The sequence below is a fragment of the Dendrobates tinctorius genome, unplaced genomic scaffold, assembly GCF_039654945.1.
Source record: "Dendrobates tinctorius isolate UK_male_01 unplaced genomic scaffold, ASM3965494v1 ptg000014l, whole genome shotgun sequence".
Lineage (NCBI taxonomy): Eukaryota > Metazoa > Chordata > Amphibia > Anura > Dendrobatidae > Dendrobates > Dendrobates tinctorius.
Genome location: NW_027361682.1, coordinates 20,825,303 through 20,850,123, shown reverse-complemented (window position 1 = coordinate 20,850,123; position 24,821 = coordinate 20,825,303). Strand labels below are relative to the sequence as shown.

The window sequence follows — 24,821 nt, the reverse complement described above, 5'->3', positions numbered from 1 at the left end:
CTTGCTTTCCTCCACATATATGGACAGAGAAAATAAAACTGGCTGGACATTTAACTCCCCTCCAGCCACACCCTTGAGGTGGAAATATGGTGGGTAGGCGTCCCGCCCATCTCTGACCTACTCACCATGAAAGCCATGCCCATATAGCAGCTGGATTGCTCCTAGCACATATCATGTTTGCGAAAACACAGGAAAGCAATCTCAGTGACACATATCTCCCCTCATGTATGACACCAGTGTCCCTGTCACATATCCCCCCCCTTTGCCAAAAGCCAGGGGCTTTGACACCTTTGGACACCAAACAGGGAATTCGGGAGAGGGCATCTGCATTCACGTGTAGCTTCCTGGGCCTCTGTTCTACTTGGAACCTGAAATCTTGGAGGCCTAAGAACCATCTCGTCACCCGGGCATTCTTACCCTGTTTCTCCCTTAACCATCTCTGAGGGGCATGATCGGAGACGAGTTTGAACCTCCGGCCTAGTAGATAATACCTTAGCATATCCACTGCCCATTTTATGGCCAGACACTCCTCACAATGGCGTAATTTTTCTTGCATGACGAGAGCTTCTGGCTCAGATACAGGATGGGATGCTCTTCCCCATTTATCTCCTGAGACAGCATGGCTCCCAACCGACTTCTGAGGCATCTGTCTGGATCACAAACTCCTTGCTGAAGTCTGATGTGAACAGAACCATATGTTTACACAGATCCTGCTTCAGCTCCTGGAACACCATGTCTGTGCCAGTAGTCCATTTAACTACGGTTGACTTGGTACCTTTAAAAGATCCGTCAGTGGTGTGGATATTATAGCAAAACTTGGGATGAACTGCCGGTAATAACCCACAATTCCAAGAAAGGCTCTCACTTGCTTCTTGGTAAGCAGTTCACTTTTGAATCGCCTTGATCTTATTTATCTGCGGTTTAATTTTGCTCCTTCTGACGACATAGCCCAGGTACTTGACCTATGGCACACTTCTTCAGATTTATTGTGAACCCCGCACTTCTTAAAGCATCCAGAACCAACTGTACCTTTGGCAGATGTCAGGGCTAAAGACCACTATGTCATCAAGGTACGCTGCGGCATACTTCTTATGCGGAGCCAGGATCCGATCCATTTCCCTTTGGAAGGTGGTCGGGGCGCCCTGCAGACCGAAGGGCATCCCAGTCTATTGAAAACACCCATCAGGTGTTGAGAAGGCTGTCTTCTCCTTGGCACTCTGGGACATGGGGATCTGCCAATAGCTCTTCATCAGGTTCAGAGTTGTAATGTATCTCGCGGGTCCAAGTCTGTCAATGAGTTTGTCCACACGAGGCATCGGGTAAGCGTCAAAACTACAGACTTCATCCAGCTTGCGGTAGTCGTTGCAAAACCTCCACTCACCGTCAGGCTTCGGTACGAGGACGATGGGACTTGAACATCCACTTTTTGACTCCTCTATCACCCTGAGGTCTAACATCCTCTTCACCTCTTTGGATATCAAATCTCTCCATGCTTCTGGAATTCTATAGGGTTTGTGGTTCACCATTACATGCTGTTCCATCAACACGTCATGTTCGACCACCTGCGTTTCCCTGGCAACTCTGAGAATAGGTCCCTGTTTCGCTGCAACATCTCCCGACACTGTTGCCTCTGGGCTGGCATCAGGGTCTCTGCAGTGGTGACATCATCCATGGTGACTTTGGGTCTGGCTCCAAGGCAAGGGGTGTCCAGCAATTCTCGGTCTCGCCTGTGTTTGAGCAAGTTCACATGATAGAACTGTTGCGGCTTCCTTTGACCCGGCTGGTGTATTAACTTCGCTCAGTTTTTCCACCACCTTGTATGGGCCTTGCCACTTGGCTAGGAACTTGCTCTCCACCGTAGGGATAAGCACTAGCACGCGGTTCCCGAGCTTGAACTGCCTCAGCCTCGCTGATCTCTGAAACACCCTCGCCTGTGCCTCCTGTGCATGGAAAAGATGCTCTTTCATGATAGGCATCACTTTCGCTATTCTCTCCTGCAGCTGGGCAACATGCTCTATGATGCGTCTGTGTGGCGTGACCTCAGCTTCCCATGTTTCCTTGGCGATGTCGAGGACCCCTCTCAGTTGTCGACCATACAGGAGCTCAAAGGGCGAGAAGCCAGTAGAGGCCTGGGGCACTTCCCTGATGGGGAAAAAGGCAAAAACAGAAGCAGGTAGTCCCAGTCTTGACCGTCCTTCTCAATGACCGTTTAAGCATGGCTTTTAAGGTTTTATTGAAGCGTTCTAGTAGGCCGTCGGTCTGTGGCTGGTACATTGAGGTTCGCAGCTGGGCAATCTAGAGGACCCTACACAGTTCCTTCATTACCTTGCTCATGAAGGGTGTCCTAGCAAAAACATGGACAAGCTCCCGGGAAATACTCTTAGCCAAAGAGTTCCTTAGGGGTACTGCTTCAGGGTATCGGGTCGCATAGTCCATTACCACTAGAATATTGTCACAGTGTATAGATAAATAGATATCTCAACAGAGATCTTGCAATTTTCACACTAGCGACTAGGCCTAATATCATACAGAAATCCTAGAGCAAAGACCCCTACACCTATTCAAATTAAATATTCTTTGTTACATATTTATATACAATAACACTCTAATTGAATCAAATATTAAGATCTGGGGAAATTTCACAGTTCAGAGTAAAGACCCCAGTGGCCTAATATTAAAGTCCTCATTCTTGTTCTGTACAGAAGGCTTTTCAGCAATCTCATTGTCATCACAGCCAGGATTATAATGACATAGCATCGGATCCACCATTCATAATAAATTATATCACACTAACATCCTTCTCCTCACATACAATGACTGGTGATAACTCCTCTATATATAGTAGGAAATACAGGATCCACCATTCACAAAAGGTAATGTCACAGCTTACTTCCTCCTCCTCCTCCTATACAATGACCGATAATAACTCCTCTATATAATGTAGGTAATAAAGGATCCACCATTTACAATAAGGGATGCCACAGCTCACGTCCTCTCCCTCCTGTACAATGACTGATAACACCGCTATATACAGAAGATATCACAGGATCTACCATTCACAATAAGTGACCTCACAGCTCACCTGCTCCTGTACAATGACTGATAACACCTCTAAACACCATAAGTATCCTATGATCCACCATTCATAGTAAGTGATATCACAGCTTATCTCCTTCTCCTACTTTACCATGACTGATAACACTTCTGTATACAGTATAAAGGGTAAGGTTTCTCCTTATGGAGAGTGACATTACAAGGATCGCTACTACCAACAGGTGGCGCTATAGAGTTAAAGTCCTCTTCCTCTCTGAAGAGGCAATTTGCATACTATATACAGTATGTATCACACAATCCACTATTCACAGTAGGTGATGTCAAAGCTCACCTCCTTCCCTTCTCCTGTACAATGACTGATAACACCTCTATATACAATAGATATCACAGGATCCATCATTCACAGTAGGTGATATCACAGCTGACATCCTCTCCCTCCCTTCACTGCAACCTTTGCCCTGATTAGGGCATCATCTGCTAATGCTTTTGTGCAAGCCAATGAGGCCTGCCTGTGTGAACAGCAGGAAGTGGGAGTTTATTATTAGGCCTAGTAGCCAGCGTGAAAATGGCAAGGTTATTTATAATATATATGATATACAGTTGTGCTCAAAAGTTTACTTACCCAGCAGAATTTTTGCTTTCTTGGCCTTTTTTCAAAACTTATTCTCCACTAATGGTTAGTGGTTGGGTGAAGCCATTTATTGTCAAACTACTGTGTTTTCTCTTTTTAAATCATAATGACAACCCAAAACATCCAAATGACCCTGATCAAAAGTTCACATACCCCATTTCTTAATACCATGTATTGCCCCCGCTAACATCAATGACAGCTTGAAGTCTTTTGTGGTAGTTGTTTGAGGTTCTTTATTTTTGTCAGATGGTAAAGCTGCCCACTCTTCTTGGCAAAAAGCCTCCAGTTCCTCTTAATTCCTAGGCTGTCTTGCTTGAACTGTATGCTTGAGATCTCCCCAGAGTGGCTCAATGATATTGAGGTCAGGAGACTGAGGTGGCCACTCCAGAACCTTCACTTTGTTCTGCTGTAGCCAATGACAGGTTGCCTTGTCCTTGTGTTTTGGCTTGTTGTCATGTTGAAATGTCCAAGTATGTCCCATGCGCAGCAGTATTTGCTAATAAAATTCTGCATTCATCTGTCCTTCAACTTTGACCAAGTTTCCTGTTTGACCACCAATGCACAGATTGCTTTGAGGGGGAGGATGTGAACACTTCTGCCCATTCAGTGGGCTGATCCAAGAGAGAGAGAACAATAAGCCACATGCTTAGTGAAGAGTTTGTGAAGTGACGTTGAGGGGTTAGGATCGATTGCTGAGGTCCTGGTGCCCATGTAAGGATTATGGAGTTTGGAGATCGGTTGACAGCTCTGCTGGATACACGTGCTACAGCTGAGGGATCTGTTTTCTGGATTGAATCAACTTTTTTAAGGACTGTTGCTGTTGGATACATTTGCTTTGGTCGTGTTATCTGACGTCTGGGGGAGCATGGACTGTGACTACAGACTATACTGGCAGGAAATACAAGATCTGTGGGCAAACCAAAAGTTAGGAGACAAAGGGTCTACCGGCCCCGGGGAGGGTGTCACACCCGAGGGAAACAAATTACCTAGAGTGGACCCTCTGGGCCGAGGCACCAAAGCACCCTTGGGTGAGCGGGCCCTAGTGGAGCCAACCTCTATACAGGGATTGTCAGGGGCAGACCCAGGGGGTTAAAGTTCCAAAACAGCCGATACTGAGAGGTCAGCTTGTAGGGGAGCAGGGGCTACAGAAAGGGCGAGCACGTGGGTTAGGATGGGATTGAAGGCGATGAGTATAGGGAGTGTTGTGAATGAGGGACTGTTGCGGGAGGAGGAGAACCTAGGGGAAGGATAGTTTGGGTACGTGAACCATTCGGGACAATAGCCAGAGACGAAGCTGTGGAGGGAATGAGAACAGAGACAGAATAAGGCAGGGCAGAGGCAAGCTACACAGAACAAGGTGCTAGGGAGCCTGAGTAAAAACTGCAGGATAACGCGATAATCAGGCGCCTCCTGAAAGTGAGTGCTGCCTAATATACCCCCGTACATACTCCCATTGGCCAGGACTGTGCTTCCGGGTCAGGGGGCATCGGTGCTATAAAAAGAAGAGAGTGTGCGCCGCCGTGTCCTAAGCGATCCAGTGCGCATGCGCAAGCCCCAAAGTCTCGTGGCTGGCTGCAAGACCGGAACTACAGGAGGAGCACGGGCACGCCGGGATACCGGAGTCAGAGGACCAGCGGGACATCAGTCGCACGAGTGACAGAGCGACGGACAACAACCGGAGGGGCGACGGAGGACCGGGCCAGACCCGAGCGAGCGGCGGGGGCCAGGCAGCAGACGGGTGAGTGACGGAGGACCGGGCACCTGCTGGGAGCGTAACAGAGGCGATCTTTTGGACTAGGGGCCATGTATTTTGGACATCTACCCGGAGTTGTTGTAAAACCATGGACGTAAGGAATAAAAAATAGTTGCAAAATGCAACTTCAGAGCTTCACAGTTTCACATCCTACTCCCCTTCTTGTAGCAATGTCCCCATCCTGGTCCCATCTTAAGGTCATGTCCCCATCCTAGTCCTGTTCTTGTAATAATGTCCCCCAATATGCTGTTTTTCACATACACGTTAAAGGGAATCTGTCACCCATTTTTTCGAATATGAGCTGCCGCCACCGACATCAGGGGCTTATCCACAGCATTCTGTAATGCTGTAGATAAGCCCCCGATGTAACCTGAAAGAGAAGGAAAAAGAGTTAGATTATACTCACCCGGGGATCCGGTCCGATGGGTGTCACCGTCCGGTCCAGCGCCTCCTATCTTCATACGATGCTCTCCTCTTCATTCCTGCCCGTCGCGGCTCCGGCGCAGGCGCACTGCTCTGCCCTGTTGAGGGCAGAGCAGAATACTGCAGTGCGCAGGCGCTGTACCTCCCCAGCGCTTGCGCACTGCAGGACTCTGCTCTGCCCTCAACAGGGTAGAGCAGTGCGCCTGCGCAGGGGCCACGAGAGGAAGGAAAAAAGAGGACGGCATTGTATGAAGATGGGAGGCACTGGACTGGACGGCGACACCAATCGGACCGGACCGTATCCCCGGGTGAGTATAATCTAACTCTTTTTTTTTTTTTCTTCTCTTTCAGGTTACATCAGGGGCTTATCTACAGCATTATGATGGACATTGATGCTGCCTAATAGATCCCTTGAAATATGACATCTGCCCTGTTTCCATTATGATGTCTGAGCAAGAACCACTGACCTCAATATTCCATATACCCTGCATTTTTGGGAGTTTTCCCCTTCTATAATTTCACTAATTGTTTTTTTAAACTCCAGTGGTTCCGGCGCTCGTGGTGACACTTTGTTTACACCCATTTGTTTATATAGCTAGGCAATTTAATTCTGAGTGACCAAAGTCAACTCTTTACATTCTCCATAACGGTTAGTGTCGGTGTGAAGAATATGGGAGATATAATTTCAGGTCAGTCATTTGTATCTTATCTGGAATGGAATTATAAAACCCCCTTCAGTATGTAGTTGTATGAGAACACCTAGCTCAGCATGGGTTCATGCCTCAAAAGGCTGTGTGTGACATATTTCACTCCTTGAGCCAGCCATCTCAGAGCAGGGAAAGAGCTTGTAATATATAGTCATGCTGAAGCTGCCAAAGAAAATTCTAGAAACCTGATTCCATAAGGTGTTATGGAGATACTATACGTCCTAGCCATACATTGTGTATATTTCCAAGATCTCCACAACATGGCATATGCCTTCCAGGGGCTTGATCCGTTCTAACACCCCTGGGAGGACAGATACATAGAATGGCTAATAGGAACCCCATAGCCAAGATGTGTTTAGTCTCAACACGTAGCAGGAGCCCGGCCGATTCCAATGGCACCAAAACCATTTTCCTATTACGGAATTATGAGCCATCTTAGGTTTTGGAGTTTTTAACGGCTACAGGCAAGAGGAGGGGATTTAAGTTCATCCCAGAGGGCAGCAGGCTAGTGGACCAAAGGGGATAAATGCTAGTGTAAAGGTACTGTCACTGGTACTAGTGACGTTATAGCGATATTGCTAGCGATATCGCTGTGTGTGATACTTGCCTACAACCCGCTCCCCCGCTGGTAATCGCTGATCGCGCGAGAACGTCCTGAACTGTTTCTCTTTGTCAGCTTCCTGCTGGGCTTCCTGTGGAGAGACGAGCGTGGAGCCGGGCGGGAGGATGTCAGGATCACCTAGTGTGACAGGTAAGTAGCGACCCCCGACCCTTGCGATGTCGCTGGTGAGATCTGCCTGTGTGGCAGCTCACTAGCGACCACTTAGCGATGTACCAGCGATCCTGACCGCGTAAGTGTGACAGTACCTTAAGGCCATGTGGTCTCTCTCTGTATTGCATGCGATCCACCTCGAAAGAGGGATCACTTTGAGTAATGTGCTGTGAAGGACTTAGAAGCCAGCTGGCAGCCCATGCCCCCTGTGGCCCAGCACACACATGGTCGAACATCAACCCGGTAATTTACATGATCCATCTGCTTATATCTTTTGTCCTACCACTATTGTATTTGCATATCTGACCATTGTATATGTATAACCATCATGTATATGGTGTGTTGTCTAGTGTTCCCATAAGGCAATTAAATATATGCCGTAATTTAACCTTGGGGTGCTCTTTTATCCAGATCTACGAATCCACACATCCATTTCTCGGTTTAAGTGTTCATGCTACCGGGACTGTTTTTTGGCTCAATATAATCCCATTGACGGACCGGACTTATATCTAACGAGGAACTGGTTGCAGTCCTACCGGGCTGGCAGAGCTCTGTTTCACTGGTGCTAGTGAAAGGGGCCTCTCAGCCTGTCACGCCTGTGACGAGTGTGGTGTCATGTCAGTGAAGGCCACATCCTCTCACTCCTCATGCCTCTCTGGGCCCGTGTGGATAAGTGGTGTCGGTGTAAAATTGCATCAAGCTGACCTTACATTTCCCCAGGGGGTGCGGAATGTCACATTGGTGAAAGTGGGGAGACCACATTATGTGATCCGACTGACGTAATAGTGACGTCAGGCGGGGGGGCAAGGTGTGGGTTCACCACAGTTGGCTTCTTGGTATTGGCTATAGTTGGAGGAACAGTTTCTCTGGAGCATATACTGCTGCTCTAACAAATGAAGTATTGTAAAGCCGTAAGCAGGAAGAGTCTTGTCAATAGAAGTGTTATCCATGGGACAGAAGTGCACTTTAGTATCATGCGATGTGGAGGATGATACGTCATATTGAACTGATATTGAACGTTCAATAGGAATAAAGAATAGATTTGAAATTGGGTCTGCAGGATAAGAATATATAAAAAGCTGTAAGTTTCCGATAGAAATTACTCGATCGATTGTATGCAGAGTAATTCAGCACAGCGTTTTTATTCGAGGGTACAGATCATCACTTATGCATATTTTATCAGCACGCTCGCTGGACCGATGACAGTTTTGCTGAACAGGAAATAAAGAGACAAATCTGGCCGTACTTCTGATCTCTGCTGGCAATATCACGGCTCCCTAATGTGCACAACTAGCAAGATGTAGGCATCCTCTAACTGTGTATTAAACTGTATACAGTGTGTGCACAGTTATTAGGCGATTTGTATTTTTGATGATTAATTTTATTATTGAACATCTACAGTGCTGTCAAGCTGTCCAAAAGGTTAATAAATCTGAAATCTGAATATTTAACAGCTCCATCCATGGAGTTTCTTCATCTTTTAATGGTCAACTTTTTGGACAGCACCAACCACAGAGAGGTGACTGATCTCCTTCAACATAAATCTCTCATCTATGATGGGCCCACAAGTTCTCAGTAGAGTTTAGGTCAGGTGAGGAAGGGTTATGTCATTATTCTTTCATCTTTAAGGCCTTTACTGGCAGCCGAGCCATGGAGACGTCGATGCTGTGTTGGAGTCTTGTCCTGCATAAAAATCATGGTTTTCTTGAAAGATGCAGAGACAAATGGTATTGGCTATACAAGTGGGTCAAAGCGTGTCCAAAACCGCAGATCTTGTAAGGTGTTCCCATTATGTGACAGGTCTTGCCGAGTGCTTCTGGTATACCACCGATGTTGTGGTGTGTTTTTGCTATATGGCAAGATTTGTTGGGTTGTTTCTGGCATACCGGGCACCTAATAGAGAGGTGTCAGTACACCCAATTTGCTATGTGCCTGTGCCTCAGTCAGTGTGCTCACGTTTAATGCCATGTACCAGAGAACATCCCTGCAGTTGGAAATGGAAAATGGAGCAATGGCAGAAATGAACTTGTCTGATGAATCACGGTTTCCATTAACCCCTTAAGGACCGGGGTTAGTTTTGTTTTTGCGTTTTTGTTTTTCGCTCCCTTTCTTCCCAGAGCCATAACTTTTTTATTTTTCCGTCAATATGGCCATGTGAGGGCTTATTTTTTGCGGGACGAGTTGTACTTTTGAACAACACCATTGATTTTACCATGTCGTGTACTACAAAACGGGAAAAAAATTCCAAGTGCGGTGAAATTGCAAAAAATGTGCAATCCCACACTTGTTTTTTGCTTGGCTTTTTTGCTAGGTTCACTAAATGCTAAAACTGACCCACCATTATGATTTGCCAGGTCATTACGAGTTAATAGACACCAAACATGTCTAGGTTCTTTTTTATCTAAGTGGTGAAAAAAAAATCCAAAGTTTGCTAAAAAACAAACAAAAAAAAAAACCAACACCATTTTCCGAGACCCGTAGCGTCTCCATTTTTCGTGATCTGGGGTCGGGTGAGGGCTTATTTTTTGCGTGCCGAGCTGACATTTTTAATGGTACCACCTTTATGCAGACACGTTCTTTTGATCGCCCGTTATTGCATTTTAATGCATTGTCACAGAGATAAAAAAAAACGTAATTCTGGGGTTTTGATTTTTTTTCTCACTACGCCATTTAGCGATCGGGTTAATGCTTTTTTTTTATTGATAGATGGAGCGATTCTGAACGTGGCGATACCAAATATGTGTAATTTTTTTTTTTTACTGTTTTATTTTGAATAGGGCGAAGGGGGGTGACTTGAACTTTTATATTTTTTTTATTTTTTTCATATTTTTTAAAATACTTTTTTTTTAAATTTTGTCATTCTTCAATAGCCTCCATGGGAAGCTAGAAGCATGCCATACTTGATCGGCTCTGCTACATATTGGCGATGAGCAGATCGCCCATATGTAGCAGAATTACTGCATAGCTATGAGCGCCGACCACCGGGTGGCGCTCATAGCAAAGCGGCATCAACAATCATAGAGGTCTCCAAGAGACCTCTGGTTGTTATGCCAACGCATCACTGACCCCCGATCACGTGACGGGGGTCAGCGATGACCTCATTTCCAGCCCGGCGGCCGGAAGCGCCGGTTAAACGCCGTTGTCAGCGTTTGACAGCGGCATTTAACGGGTTAATAGGTGCAGGTGGATCGCGATTCCACCTGCGCCTATTGCGGGCACATGTCAGCTGTTCAAAACAGCTGACATGTCCCGGCTTTGATACAGGCTCAGCGCCGGAGCCCTCATCAAAGCAGGGGAGAAGTCCAATGATGGACTGTGTCCGTCATTGGACATTAAGGGGTTAAGGCTGGGTGAATGTGTGTCACTTACAGTACCTGTGGAAGAGGTGGCACCAGGGTGCACTATGGAAAGAAGACAAGCTGTCATGGAGCAGTGTGATGCTCTGGGCATTGTTCTGCTAGATACCTTGGGTCCTGATATCATGTGGATTACAATGAAACACTTCAAAGTGCCCTGGATGAATTTGCACCCCCTATAAATAGAACACCACAACACAGATGGCGACAACCCTGGCACACGGTGCAAACACGTTTCCTGCAGCGGTGCTCCAGGTGCGCCGAACGTCTGTGGAGAAAATCCAATCTGCACGAAGATATCATCCATTTTAAGTTTATGCTTAGAACATACAACATTGCCCTTCACCTCTCCAAACAAGCCTATTTCAACACCCTCATCACCTCACTGTCCAATAACCCGAAACGTCTCTTTGACACTTTTCATTCTCTACTCAATCCAAGAGTACAGGCCCCAACCACGGAGCGCCGAGCTGACGATCTGGCGAATTACTTCAAAGAAAAAATTGACCAGATTCGACAGGAAATTGTCTCCCAATCACCTCATACCATGCACTGTCCTCCCTCCCCCACTGCATCTAGCTCACTCTCTGATTTTGAACCAGTCACAGAAGAAGAAGTAAGCAGGCTCCTTGCATCTTCTCGCCCAACTACTTGCACCAGTGACCTATTTCCGTCACATCTCCTCCAGTCCCTTTCCCCTGCTGTGACCCCTCACCTAACTAAAATATTTAACCTCTCTCTCTCTCTTCTGGTAATTTTCCCTCCTCATTTAAGCATGCCATCATACATCCACTACTTAAAAAACCATCCCTCGACCAAAACTGTGCCGCTAACTATAGACCTGTTTTCTAATCTTCCCTTCATCTCTAAACTCCTGGAACGCCTGGTCCACTCCCGTCTTATCCGCTATCTCTCAGAAAACTCTGTTCTCGACCCTCTCCAATCCGGTTTCCGCTCTTTACACTCCACTGAAACTGCCCTCACTAAAGTCTCTAATGATCTGCTAACAGCTAAATCAAATGGCCATTACTCCATGCTAATTCTCTTGGATCTCTCTGCAGCATTCGACACAGTGGATCATCAGCTCCTCCTCACTATGCTCCGTTCCATTGGCCTCAAGGACACCGTTCTCTCCTGGTTCTCCTCCTATCTCTCCGACCGCTCCTTTACTATATCTTTTGCCGGTTCCTCCTCCTCTCACCTTCCCCTTACTGTTGGGGTCCCTCAAGGATCGGTTCTAGGCCCCCTCCTCTTCTCCTTGTACACTGCCCCTATTGGTCAAACAATCAGTAGATTTGGTTTCCAGTACCATCTCTATGCTGATGACACCCAATTAAACGCTTCTTCTCCTGACATCACGCCAGCCTTTCTAGAAAACACCGACGATTGTCTAAACGCTGTGTCTAATATCATGTCCTCACTATATCTGAAACTGAACCTGTCAAAGACTGAACTCCTGGTCTTTCCTCCCTCTACTAATGTACCTATACCCGACATTGCCATTTCTGTGTGTGGTTCCACTATTACTCCCCAGCAACAGGCCCGCTGTCTTGGGGTCATACTTGATTCCGAGCTTTCCTTTGCCCCTCACATTCGATCACTGGCTCGCTCTTGTCATCTGCACCTCAAAAACATTTCTAGAATTCGACCTTTTCTTACTTTTGACTCTGCAAAAACTCTTACTGTTTCTCTTATTCATTCTCGTCTCGACTATTGTAACTCTCTTCTAATCGGTCTCCCTCTTACCAAACTCTCCCCTCTCCAATCTGTCTTGAATGCTGCAGCCAGGATCATATTCCTCACCAATCGTTACACCGATGCCTCTACCTTGTGCCAGTCATTACACTGGCTACCCATCCACTCCAGAATTCAGTATAAACTTATTACCCTCACCCACAAAGCCCTCCATAGCTCAGCACCACCCTACATCTCCTCCCTTGTTTCAGTATACCACCCTACCCGCGCCCTCCGTTCTGCTGATGACCTGAGGTGGGCATCCTCAATAGTCAGAACCTCCCACTCCCGTCTCCAAGACTTTACACGTGCCGCGCCAATTCTTTGGAATGCACTTCCCAGGTCAATACGATTAGTCCCCAATCCCCACAATTTTAAGCGTGCCCTGAAAACGCATTTATTCAGACTGGCCTATCGCCTCAACACATTAACCTAATCTATCCCTGTGTGGCACAGCCAAAAGTCTTACCATAACCAGATTTCCCGCATCATGTTCCCACATGCTTTATGCATCCATTAGCCCTCTGTGTTTGTACTGTTACACACTTAACATTATGGCTGGTCCATACAATCAGGGCAACTGTTACCACCTACCTTTCGTGTCTACCTCTTTCCTCATAGACTGTAAGCTTGCGAGCAGGACCCTCTTTCCTCTTGGTATTTGTTATAATCTACTGTATATGATTATTGTTATGCTGTAATGTCTATTGTCTGTACAAATCCCCTCTGAAATGTAAAGTGCTGCGGAATATGTCGGCGCTGTAAAAATAAAATTTATTATTATTATTATTATTATGTGGATGTGACACATATTGCCTTCCTAACTGTTATACAGACCACGTACTACCCTTTTTACAGCGGGATTAACTAATGGCAGTGCATATTTCAGCAGGATATTGGTTGGCAGGAATGAACTCTGAAACATAATAAAGAGATTAAAAGTGATGACTTGTCTCCAAATGTCCCAGATCTCAATCCTATTGATCATTTGGCTTGTGCTGGAAAACAAATCCGATCAATGGAGGCTACACCAAGCAACACACAGGATATTAAAGATCTGCTGCTATATCTTGGTGACAAATTTCATAAGACTCCTTCAGAGATCTGATGGATTCTGTGCCTTTGCCCTTCGGCAGCTATTGCCCTTGCATCATTATCTGCCTTTGATCCCTGTTGACCTGGGACCACTATCTCTCTTGGACCAGTATCGCCCTTGGACGACTTTCGGCCTTGGTTCACTATTGGTCTTGCATGACTATCGTTTTTGGATCATTATCGGCCTTGGATTACTATCCATCATTATTAGATCTAGTCACTATGAAGACAGATGTTACATTTCAATAGGGACACATGGCCAAAGGCTGTTGCAGAACTTCTTTGAGGGCTTGTCATGTTCTGGAAGTGATGGAAGAGTAAGTGATGCAGAATGATGTTGTGATTTTACTGGTAAGACTAATTAAGCTTTTCTAATATCATTCAGCTAAAATTCACATCTTTAGAAACCCAGATAACTTTCATTGAAGATGATAAAGTTGCTGCTAAAAGGCATTTCCTAAATTCCGTTAGATGTCAGATCTTGATATAAGCTTTTGAAGATACTGCAGAAACAAATAATAGTCCAGCACTTGGGGATTAAAATTTTTTGTAACTTTACTCAAATCTTCATATTGGCAAGCATCATAAACATGTCCAAAAATAACCCCAATCATATAATGCGTTTTGGGCTTATTAGAGCATCCCTTGTTCACGCCATATGTGTAAATATAATAAACGTAACAACAAGAGATGATCAGGGGAACCAAGGGGGTGGAACATGGCAAGTGTAATACATACAACAGAGTTTAAAGTCATAACCAAGTTTTCCAGCAAACTGGTGCTATGGAGTGAACCGAGCTGCCTTCTCTTAATCTTTGGGTTCAAAAGGTAGAAGATTTGAGATGCATGGAACGAATTACTTTACAAACTTACAACCTATTTAAAAGTTTTGCACATGCATGGTTTTATTAGGCTGAGTTAAAAAAATCAGATGAATATAAATCTATCCTAGTGAATTAGCATTGACTGTCACTTCTATCTCTATGGCCGTGGAGAGGGTGTAGTAGTTGGAGGACATTTACCTCTTCTTCACCACCTGCCAGTGAATCTCCCTTTTTGCAGTAAAGATATACCTTACTGATTGATGGGTTCCGACCGCTGGGACCTGCACCAATAGACAGAACGGCGCACATTCTCAACCGCTGCTCTATTCATTTCCTATGGGGCTCTCGAGAGCTGTTCTATTTTTTTTCTGCAGCCCCATAGAGAATGAATGGAACTGTGGTCGGGAAGAAAATATTGAGCTACGATACTCGTGGCTGGATACCGTAATTAAATGTAGAGATTTGTATTTGATAATTTTGTTTAAAATTTTCAGTTCATCTGTTTTTGATCAAGAGATGGTTAGGTGTTATTTGGATTTATCACATGCAACCTTTTAGCCCCTTTTGAAGGGGGATGCAAAAGTTCCCACTTTGACCTTTCAAGTGTCTGTCAGGTGTGATATTATCTCAGAGGATCACACGGAGCTATTGTACCTTCCCCATTATTTGATCAACCATAAAAATAAAACTACCTGACTGTTATTGTGTAGGTTCCCCTTGTTCTCCAGCTCGTTGAATCCCGGAGCCCAGAAGTCCTGCGGTATCTTGGCAGTAGATCCTTTCCGTTTTGATCATTTGCTCGGTTGGGCCTCCGTTGATAAGACCTGTTTTTCCAACATATTCCCCAAATTGAGATCTGGAAATTTTGACACATCTTATCATCTTGATCATCTGGCATGTTCCTTACATAATTCCTGAACCAACCATTGGTAGCTATTAGGTGAATCCAGCAGTCATGAACAGTGGTATTCTTCAAGGTTAGGTAGGTGGCATGTGTCACATGCACATGATGCGAGAACACAAGGTTTCCAACACAACATTGAGCCATCACACGACATCCGCTGGCTTGTCTTCTCACTATAGTACATCCCAGAGCCATCTGGAAGACCCCAGGTAAGTGACGCAGCTGGCCATCCTCATGTAGCTAATCAAACTAGGCCGTCTTGTGGAAGTAGCATCAAGTGACCCAAGAAAGAGAGTGTTGTTCTCATGTACTGTGGGGATATCGCACCCTTCCCTTTGGGGGCTGTATTTCAACATTTGCCGTCAGCTCAGCCTCCTCTATGACTTGCGGTATAACCCTAAATGTGACATTAGGAGATGGATGTGCTGGTGCTTTATAGATGCGGTGAATGTGTGAAGCTATAGGGATCTCATGGTTCTTCGCCTTCATGTGGTTAAACATAGCGCATGGAACTGGCATTCATTTTGTATTCTTGTTTTCTGCCTGACTGTAGTAAGGAAAGAAGACGCTGTATATAAACACGATGAAACTGAGATAAACAGCATCCTCTTCTGCCAGGGAAATATACTGCCAGAAGCGCCAAATTTGGACAGAGCTAACCCCCCCCCCCCCGACTGTACCCAAAGAAACATCCGCAGCTGTTATTTATGTATTATTGTTGGTTGTGCAGAATGCTCCGTGATACTAATTTGTAGACAGTTTTATTATTTTATTTGAAGTTATGTTATATCTAAACCATATATAGAAGCTAGAAGTTTTAATGAAATTATACCATTTATGTTATTATTACTAGCCGTATCCTATGTAGTCAGAAGTCCGTAATAGAAGAGGTCTCTAAGAAGTCCAACGTCTTAATAATTGAATTCTGGTTTGTAGTTCATCCCGTTGCCCTCGCTGTGTAACATCCAACCCCATTGCCCTCGCTATAGTACATCCGACCCCTCGCTATCAGGTGTGCAACATCTAGCCCCTCACCACCCAGTGTATAACATCCGGCCCAATAGTCCCCCGGTTTAGAATATTCAGCCACCCTCCATGCCGTCTGCCTTTAGTAACGTGTGGCAGAATGGCCAGTGGAAAAGGAGGTAATACCAGCGTAGTCCTGCAATAGGAGCCACTGGTGTAACAAATCCGTTCATGACATTTTTTTCTCCTTCTCCTAAATCTTCCCTTATCACCTGTGAGTGATATTATTGAGACGTGTAAGGAAGTGCAGCAGCTCAGCCATTAGAGACCCCGTAACATTACATGATCGCAGACTTGTGAATCCTCACCGTACGCGCTGTCAGGATTCTCCGTTGCCGTGAGCGAGCTGTCATGTGACCGACTGCAGGTATGCAAATTTCATACTGCCAGCCAGAATCCGACTAGATGTGCGCTCACGTGTGTGCCCATGTCTAGTTGGCACGTGACTGCATGTAAAATTGCATACTTGTGGTCACACGCCCGTCTGCTCTCTGGGCCACCACTGGAAAATCCTGACGGCCGCACACACTGCGTGCTGTGAGGATTCACAAGTCTGCTGTCACAGAGTGCAAACTTGAACCCCAAGCCTGGCAACCCCTTTAATATCTATGGATGTGGAATGTAAGGTGATAAAAGCTTCTGTAGGTGCATTGTGGAGGGGGCATAATACTTCTGTCCATATAATGTGTGTTGAGAACGTGTCCTTTTTCTGTCTGCAGGTTTTTATAAGATGCCCTCCGACATGAAAGATGTGGGCATATGGGCGCAGACCAGAACTCTCCTGTACAAGAATTACCTAGTGAAATGTAGGACAAAGAAGGACACGTTGCAGGTACGTCGGAGAGATTTTATCCGCAGCTCAGCTCTGCATCTATTTCACGATCTCTGGGAAACACAGGGGAATGTGGGCTTGTTGCCATAGATGGAAAATGCTGTGTAATAATAGCAGGAAGAAAAAAAATCACATTTCTTACAAGCTTAAAGGTATCAACCAAGAATCCGTAGGAAAATCCGCTAAATAAGTCCTCACTAAACCTTGTGGATTTTGGTGCAGATCTTCAGGTATTCCAGTGCGAATTTTGAAAACTTTGATTGCAGATTTTTTTGCTTTTCTAAACCACCACAAATCTGCACTCTTGACTTGCAATTTCCATAAGGTGAAATTCTGTAAATGTGAATGAAATTTGTTAAAACCATTGCTGATCTGAAGGTAAAATATGCAATCTCTTTGTCCTTTGTGGACTTACCTGAAGACTGGCTATAGTTGTCAGAAGGATCGTACTTTCGCTGGTCTGTTCTGACTTCACCATTAAAGGAGTTGTTTCATCTTCGAAAGTACATGACATTGCAAATTGCTTGTAAAAAACAGCAACTTTTATTTAAAGTCCTGAGAGATTTTTAATTCAATAATTTACTGTTTGATGCTTAGGTTACCGTCCACTTCTGCAATTTATCGGAGGTGGCCAGTTTCTTAGGCAAGCAGTGTGCTCTTGCAAGTGCTGTCCAGATCCTGCTGTCCTCCCATACTGCAGAAGCAAAGTTCAGGCCATCGGTGCGTCCATGCCTCCAGTCCGAACCGTCAATTGTCAGGATCACATCGTCCCCCCAGGATTAGAAAGCTGTGAGGCTGGGGAGTGGTTCTCTCTTGAACTGCAAGAATGAGACAAACCTCTCATTGTCGCCAGGCATCGTATAATGCTTTTTTTTTCTCAATGATGGTCCAGTTGAGTATCCGAGCAATCCAGTAGTCACATCTGACCCACTCCAGCTGTCTACGATGGCCCCTAATCTACCACCAAAGGCCAAGGGGATTAGCAGCCGCTTTTATATTTACAGTTCTGCTCCATAATGATAGCATTAGGAAAGCCATAATCAAATTGCTGAACTCTTCTTCCCCCCACCCCAGCTATTCACAGTTACTTTTGGTGAGCGGAGCCCCTCCCAAGACACTCAGCTGGATAATCCATTTGCACAGTGGACATTTTTAGCTTTACATCGTCCAGCCCCCTCTTCTAGTATCAGTTGTCTCTCTCACAGTAACTGAGTGATAAGCCAAAAGCAAGTTCGGGTTACTTTAGTTGCAGGCAGGTTGAGGTTTTCTGTTTACATGAGCTCTGTAGAGACATAGTGTTCTAGTGCGTTACCAATAACAGCACCATGCAGCACATTGCAGCACCATCAACTGCACCATGCTGCAAGAGCACCATTCACCAATGGCACCATGCAGCACCAGTAACAGCACATTGCAGCACCATCAAGAGCACCATTCAGCAATGGAACCATGCAGCACCAGTAGCAGCACATTGCAGCACCATCAACTGCACCATGCTGCAAGAGCACCATTCACCAATGGCACCATGCAGCACCAGTAACAGCACATTGCAGCACCATCAACTGCACCATGCTGCAAGAGCACCATTCATCAATGGCACCATGCAGCACCAGTAACTGCACATTGCAGCACCATCAACTGCACCGTGCTGCAAGAGCACCATTCACCAGTGGTACCATGCAGCACCAGTAACAGCACATTGCAGCACCATCAACTGCACCATGCTGCAAGAGCACCATTCACCAATGGCACCATGCAGCACCAGTAACAGCACATTGCAGCACCATCAACTGCACCGTGCTGCAAGAGCACCATTCACCAATGGTACCATGCAGCACCAGTAACAGCACATTGCAGCACCATCAACTGCACCATGCTGCAAGAGCACCATTCATCAATGGCACCATGCAGCACCAGTAACAGCACATTGCAGCACCATCAACTGCACCATGCTGCAAGAGCACCATTCACCAATGGCACCATGCAGCACCAGTAGCATCACATTGCAGCACCATCAACTGCACCGTGCTGCAAGAGCACCATTCACCAATGGCACCATGCAGCACCAGTAACAGCACATTGCAGCACCATCAACTGCACCATGCTGCAAGAGCACCATTCGCCAATGGCACCATGCAGCACCAGTAGCATCACATTGCAGCACCATCAACTGCACCATGCTGCAAGAGCACCATTCACCAATGGCACCATGCAGCACCAGTAACAGCACATTGCAGCACCATCAACTGCACCATGCTGCAAGAGCACCATTCACCAATGGCACCATGCTGCACCAGTAATGGCACATTGCAGCACCATCAACTGCACCACGCTGCAAGAGCACCATTCACCAATGGCACCATGCTGCACTAGTAACAGCACATTGCAGCACCAGCAACCACACATTCCAGCAACAGCAGTGGCACCGAGCATCACTAATAACGGCACATTGCAGCAACGGCATCAGGCAGTACCTCGCAGTACCTTGCAGTGGCACCGCGCAGTACCATGCAACGACACCCTGCAGCACCAGTAAGGGCACATTGCAGCACCAGTAAGGTTACCATTGTAGTCATAGTACCAGCATAGTGCCAGTTCTACAATCCCAGTATTCTTTTATGAACTCTTCTGGGCTAATGAATGTTTTGCTTTCTTCTCTGCATATTATACCTTTTTCATTGACACAAGTAGAAGTCCCCAGCATCAGTCACAGTAATTGCTGTATGCAGAGAGGCTCGTCATGTAAGCTGTGCCTTTGGGATGTCGCAGATGAGCTTTTGGCTCTGGCACATTTCCAGGTAGAGTCATGTCAGTGTTATTGCCAGTTGCCGCGTTTGTTCCCACTTCCATGCCTCATCTTTAGGATAAATCACACAAAGTGTCTCACATGATTTTATCTAAAAAACACTGTATTACTTGGCAAAACAAAGAAATGTCCACCTAAAACAACATACATTTGCATTTAGCGGAGAGTAAAAATGTAGAACAGTGTGTGCGTATATCACTAATTTAGTGCAAATTTGAAGTTACATCCTGTTATACTCCAGAGCTGCACTCACTATTCTGCTGGTGCAGTCACTGTGTACATACATTACTTATCCTGAGTTACATCCTGCATTATACTCCAGAGCTGCACTCACTATTCTGCTGGTGCAGTCACTGTGTACATATATTACATTACTTATCTAATCTAATTAATTAATTAATCTAATTATCTAATTAATAAAAATATTGGAGAAATATTGGAGAAAGAGAAACCAATCACAAACTAAAATGTTTCTATACTAATGCACAAAGCATGGGCAACAAACAAGGAGAATTGGAACTACTAACACAGGAAAAGAAATATGATGTCATTGGAATCACTGAAACTTGGTGGGACAATACACATGATTGGAATACAAGACTAGAAGGATACAACTTATTTGCAAGAAACAGACTTGATAAACGAGGCGGGGGTGTTGCACTGTATGTTAGAAACGCGAATATCTGCATAGAGATTGAAGCTTCAGAGACTGGAAGTTCTGTGGAAACTGTTTGGGTAAGAATACAAGGACAGAACAATGGAAAGGACACCATTGTAGGCATTTACTACAGGCCGCCTGTGCAAGCTGAAGATATGGATGAACTCTTTATGCATCAAATGGCCAAGTTCTCCAAAAAATATGACATAGTTGTCATGGGAGATTTCAACTATCCAGACATTTGTTGGGAATCTGTCTTAGGCAAAACTAACAGGTCAAGGAAATTCTTATCCTCTCTTGCTGACAACTTTATCTTCCAAAAGGTAGGGGAGAAAACAAGGGGAACTGCTACCTTGGATCTAATCCTTATAAACAGGGAGGAAATGGTTGAGGAGGTAAAAGTGGCTGGGACCCTAGGAGGTAGCGACCATGCTATTTTAGAATTTTGGATAACTAGAGGCGGAAGACCTGTGAAGACTCAGACGTCAAGGTTAGATTTCAGAAAGGCAGATTTTAAGGGATTCAGAAAGAGAATTGGAGGGATCCAATGGCTGGATATCCTTAAAGACAAAAATGTCCAGGAAGGATGGGAAATCTTGAAAAATGAAATTCTCAAAGCACAGTTGTTAACAATTCCGAAAAGAGGGAAGAATAGGAAGCATTTAAGGAAACCAGGATGGATGAACACAGAACTTAAGCACATGCTAAAAAGGAAGAAAAAAATGTTTATAAAATGGAAAGAGGGAGGCATATCTAAAGAAGAATATAATGCTGTCTGCAGAACCTGCAGGGCACAAATTAGATTATCTAAAGCTGAAAATGTATTGAGGCTTGCAAGAGATGTCAAAAGCAATAATAAAGGATTTTGGGGATATGTCAAATGTAAAAGAAAAGTCAAAGATGCTATAGGATTTTTACAGGATGAAAATGATGAAATGGTAAGACAGGATGTTGAGAAGGCTGAACTTTTAAATTCCTATTTTGCATCTGTTTTCTCTCAGAAAGGAAATGTAACATCAACTGTTCTTCATTGTCCTATTAAGGGAATAGAAGAATCCAGGATATCTATAAACAGAAAGATAGTGAGGAAACACTTAGCTAACCTAAATGAATTCAAGTCTCCAGGTCCAGATGAATTACACCCCAGAGTACTGAAGGAGATAGCAGAAGAAATTTTTGAACCCCTCTCCATAATCTTTGAAAATTCTTGGAGAACAGGAGAAGTGCCAGAAGACTGGAGAAGAGCAAATGTTGTTCCTATCTTCAAAAAGGGGAAGAAGGTGGACCCAGGCAACTATAGGCCGGTGAGTCTGACTTCTATACCAGGAAAGATCTTTGAACAAATTATTAAACAACATGTATGTCAATACCTGGATAAGAATGAAGTGATTAAACAGAGTCAGCATGGGTTTGTAACTAATAAGTCATGTCAGACTAACTTAATTTCCTTCTATGACGGTATCACTGATTGGGTGGATCAAGGAAATGCTGTAGATATAGTATATCTTGACTTCAGCAAAGCATTTGACAAAGTCTCTCATACAATCCTTATTGAAAAAATGACTAAGTATGGAATGGACAAGGCAACTGTTAGGTGGATTCATAACTGGCTTAGTGATCTGACCCAAAGAGTGGTCGTAAATGGCTGCACATCCAGTTGGAAGAATGTCTCAAGTGGGGTACCACAGGGCTCTGTCCTGGGCCCTATATTGTTCAACATCTTTATCAACGATTTAAATGAAGGAATTGAGGGTAAACTGATTAAATTTGCTGATGACACAAAGCTAGGAGGGATAGCTAATACTAGAGAAGAGAGAGAGAGGATTCAAAAAGATTTAAATAAACTGGAGAAGTGGGCAGCAACTAACAGAATGTTTTTTAACAGGGAGAAATGCAAAGTACTACATCTGGGCAATAAAAATGAAAAAAGCATATACAGAATGGGAGGAATAGGGCTTAGTGACAGCACATGTGAAAAAGACTTTGGTATACTAATAGATCACAGACTGAATTTGAGTCAACAATGTGATGCAGCAGCAAAAAAGGCAAATGCAATTCTAGGATGTATTAACAGAAGCATACAGTCTAGATCACGTGAAGTCATTATTTCCCTCTACTCCTCTTTGGTCAGACCTCATCTGGAATATTGTGTCCAGTTTTGGGCACCACATTTTAAAAAAGACATTAACAAACTGGAGCAAGTTCAGAAAAGAGCAACCAGAATGGTGACCGGACTGCAAACCCTGTCTTATGAGGAAAGGTTGCAGGATTTGGGATTGTTTAGTTTGCAAAAGAGAAGACTGAGAGGAGACTTAATAGCTGTCTACAAATATCTAAAGGGCTGTCACATTGTAGAAGGATCAACTTTATTCTCATTTGCACAAGGAAAGACTAGAAGCAATGGGATGAAACTGAATGGGAGGAGACACAGATTAGATATTAGAAAAAACTTTTTGACAGTTAGAGTGATCAATGAGTGGAACAGGCTGCCAGGAGAAGTTGTGAGTTCTCCTTCAATGGAAGTCTTCAAACAGAGGCTGGACAGGCATTGAGCAGGGGGTTGGACCAGATGGCCCAGGAGGTCCCTTCCAACTCTACGATTCTATGATTCTATGATTATCCTGTACTTTTCCTGAGTTACATCCTGTATTATACCCCAGAGCTGCACTCACTGTTCTGCTGGTGCAGTCACTGTGTACACACATTACATTACTTATCCTGTACTGATCCTGAGTTACATCCTGTATTATACTCTAGAGCTGCACTCACTATTCTGCTGGTGCAGTCACTGTGTACATACATTACATTACTTATCCTGTACTGATCCTGAGTTACATCCTGTATTATACTCCAGAGCTTCACTCACTATTCTGCTGGTGCAGTCACTGTGTACATACATTACTTATCCTGTACTGATTCTGAGTTACATCCTGTATTAGGGTAAGTGCACACGTAGTTTTTAGGTTGTGCGGATTTTGATGAAAAATCCGCAGGACAAAAGTCCTGCGGATTAGCCTGCGGTTTTGCCATGCAGTTTCACACCTCATAATGGATAGGTGTGAAACCGCAGCGAAATCCGCACAAAGAATTGACATGCTGCGGATTGTAACCCGCAGTAAAACCGCGCGGAAAAATCCGCAACATGTGCACTGCGTTTTTTTATTTCTATAGGAAATAAAGGTTCTGTACAATGCAGCAGAATCTGCTGCGGATCCGCAGGGCCAAATCCACTGCGGATCCGTAGCAGAATCCGCAGCTTGTGCACATACCCTTATACTCCAGAGCTGCACTCACTATTCTGCTGGTGCAGTCACTGTATACATACATTACATTACTTATCTGTTCTGACCCTGAGTTACATCCTGTATTATACTCCAGAGCTGCACTCACCATAAGGGTAAGTTAATTTTAACATTGAGAGAGAGAATATCAAAAGAAAATCACATTGTATAAATTTATTTGCATTTTGCAGTGAGAAATAAGTATTTGATCCCCTACCAACCATTAAGAGTTCTGGCTCCTACAGACCAGTTAGATGCTCCTAATCAACTCGTTACCTGCATTAAAGACAGCTGTCTTACATAGTCACCTTTATAAAAGACTCCTTTGCACAGACTCAATCAGATGGGCAAGACCAAAGACCTTTTTAAGGATGTCAGGGACAAGATCATAGACCTGCACAAAGCTGGAATGGGCTTACAAACGTAAGACACTGGGTGAGAAGGACACAACTGTTGGTGCAATAGTAAGAAATGGAAGAAATACAAAATGATGTCAATCGACACTGACCTGGGGCACCATGCTAAATCTCACCTTGTGAGGTATCCTTGATCATGAGGAAGGTGAGAGATCAGCCTAAAACTACACGGGGGGAACTAGTTAATCATCTCAAGACAGCTGGAACCACAGTCACCAAGAGAACCATTGGTAACACATTGCGCCATAAAGGTTTAAAATCCTGCAGTGCCCGCAAGGTCCCCCTGTGCAAGAAGGCACATGTGCAGGCCCGTCTGAAGTTTGCCAGTGAACCCCTGGATGATTCTGTGAGTGATTGGGAGAAGGTGCTGTGGCCAGATGAGGCAAAGATTGAGGCCTTTGGCATTATCCCAACTCGCTGTGTTTGGAGGAAAAGAAATGCTGCCTTTGACCCAAAGAACACCATCCTCACTGTCAAGCATGGAGGTGGAAACATTATGTTTCCAGGACGTCCACCTGACAGCACCATGGAGGACGTCCTCCTCCTTAC

At 44.8% G+C, this 24,821-nt stretch overlaps 1 protein-coding gene across 1 annotated transcript in view; it reads left to right on the top strand.

Annotated features, from left to right (window-relative positions):
- ABCA5 (ATP binding cassette subfamily A member 5) overlaps positions 1 to 24,821 on the top strand; it is a 244,628-nt gene that overhangs the window by 6,609 nt on the left and 213,198 nt on the right. Inside the window, exon 2 of the mRNA XM_073559971.1 lies at positions 16,999 to 17,111. Coding sequence (XP_073416072.1) covers positions 17,010 to 17,111 — 102 coding nt within the window. The 5' untranslated portion in view covers positions 16,999 to 17,009. The remainder of the gene's footprint in view (positions 1 to 16,998; positions 17,112 to 24,821) is intronic.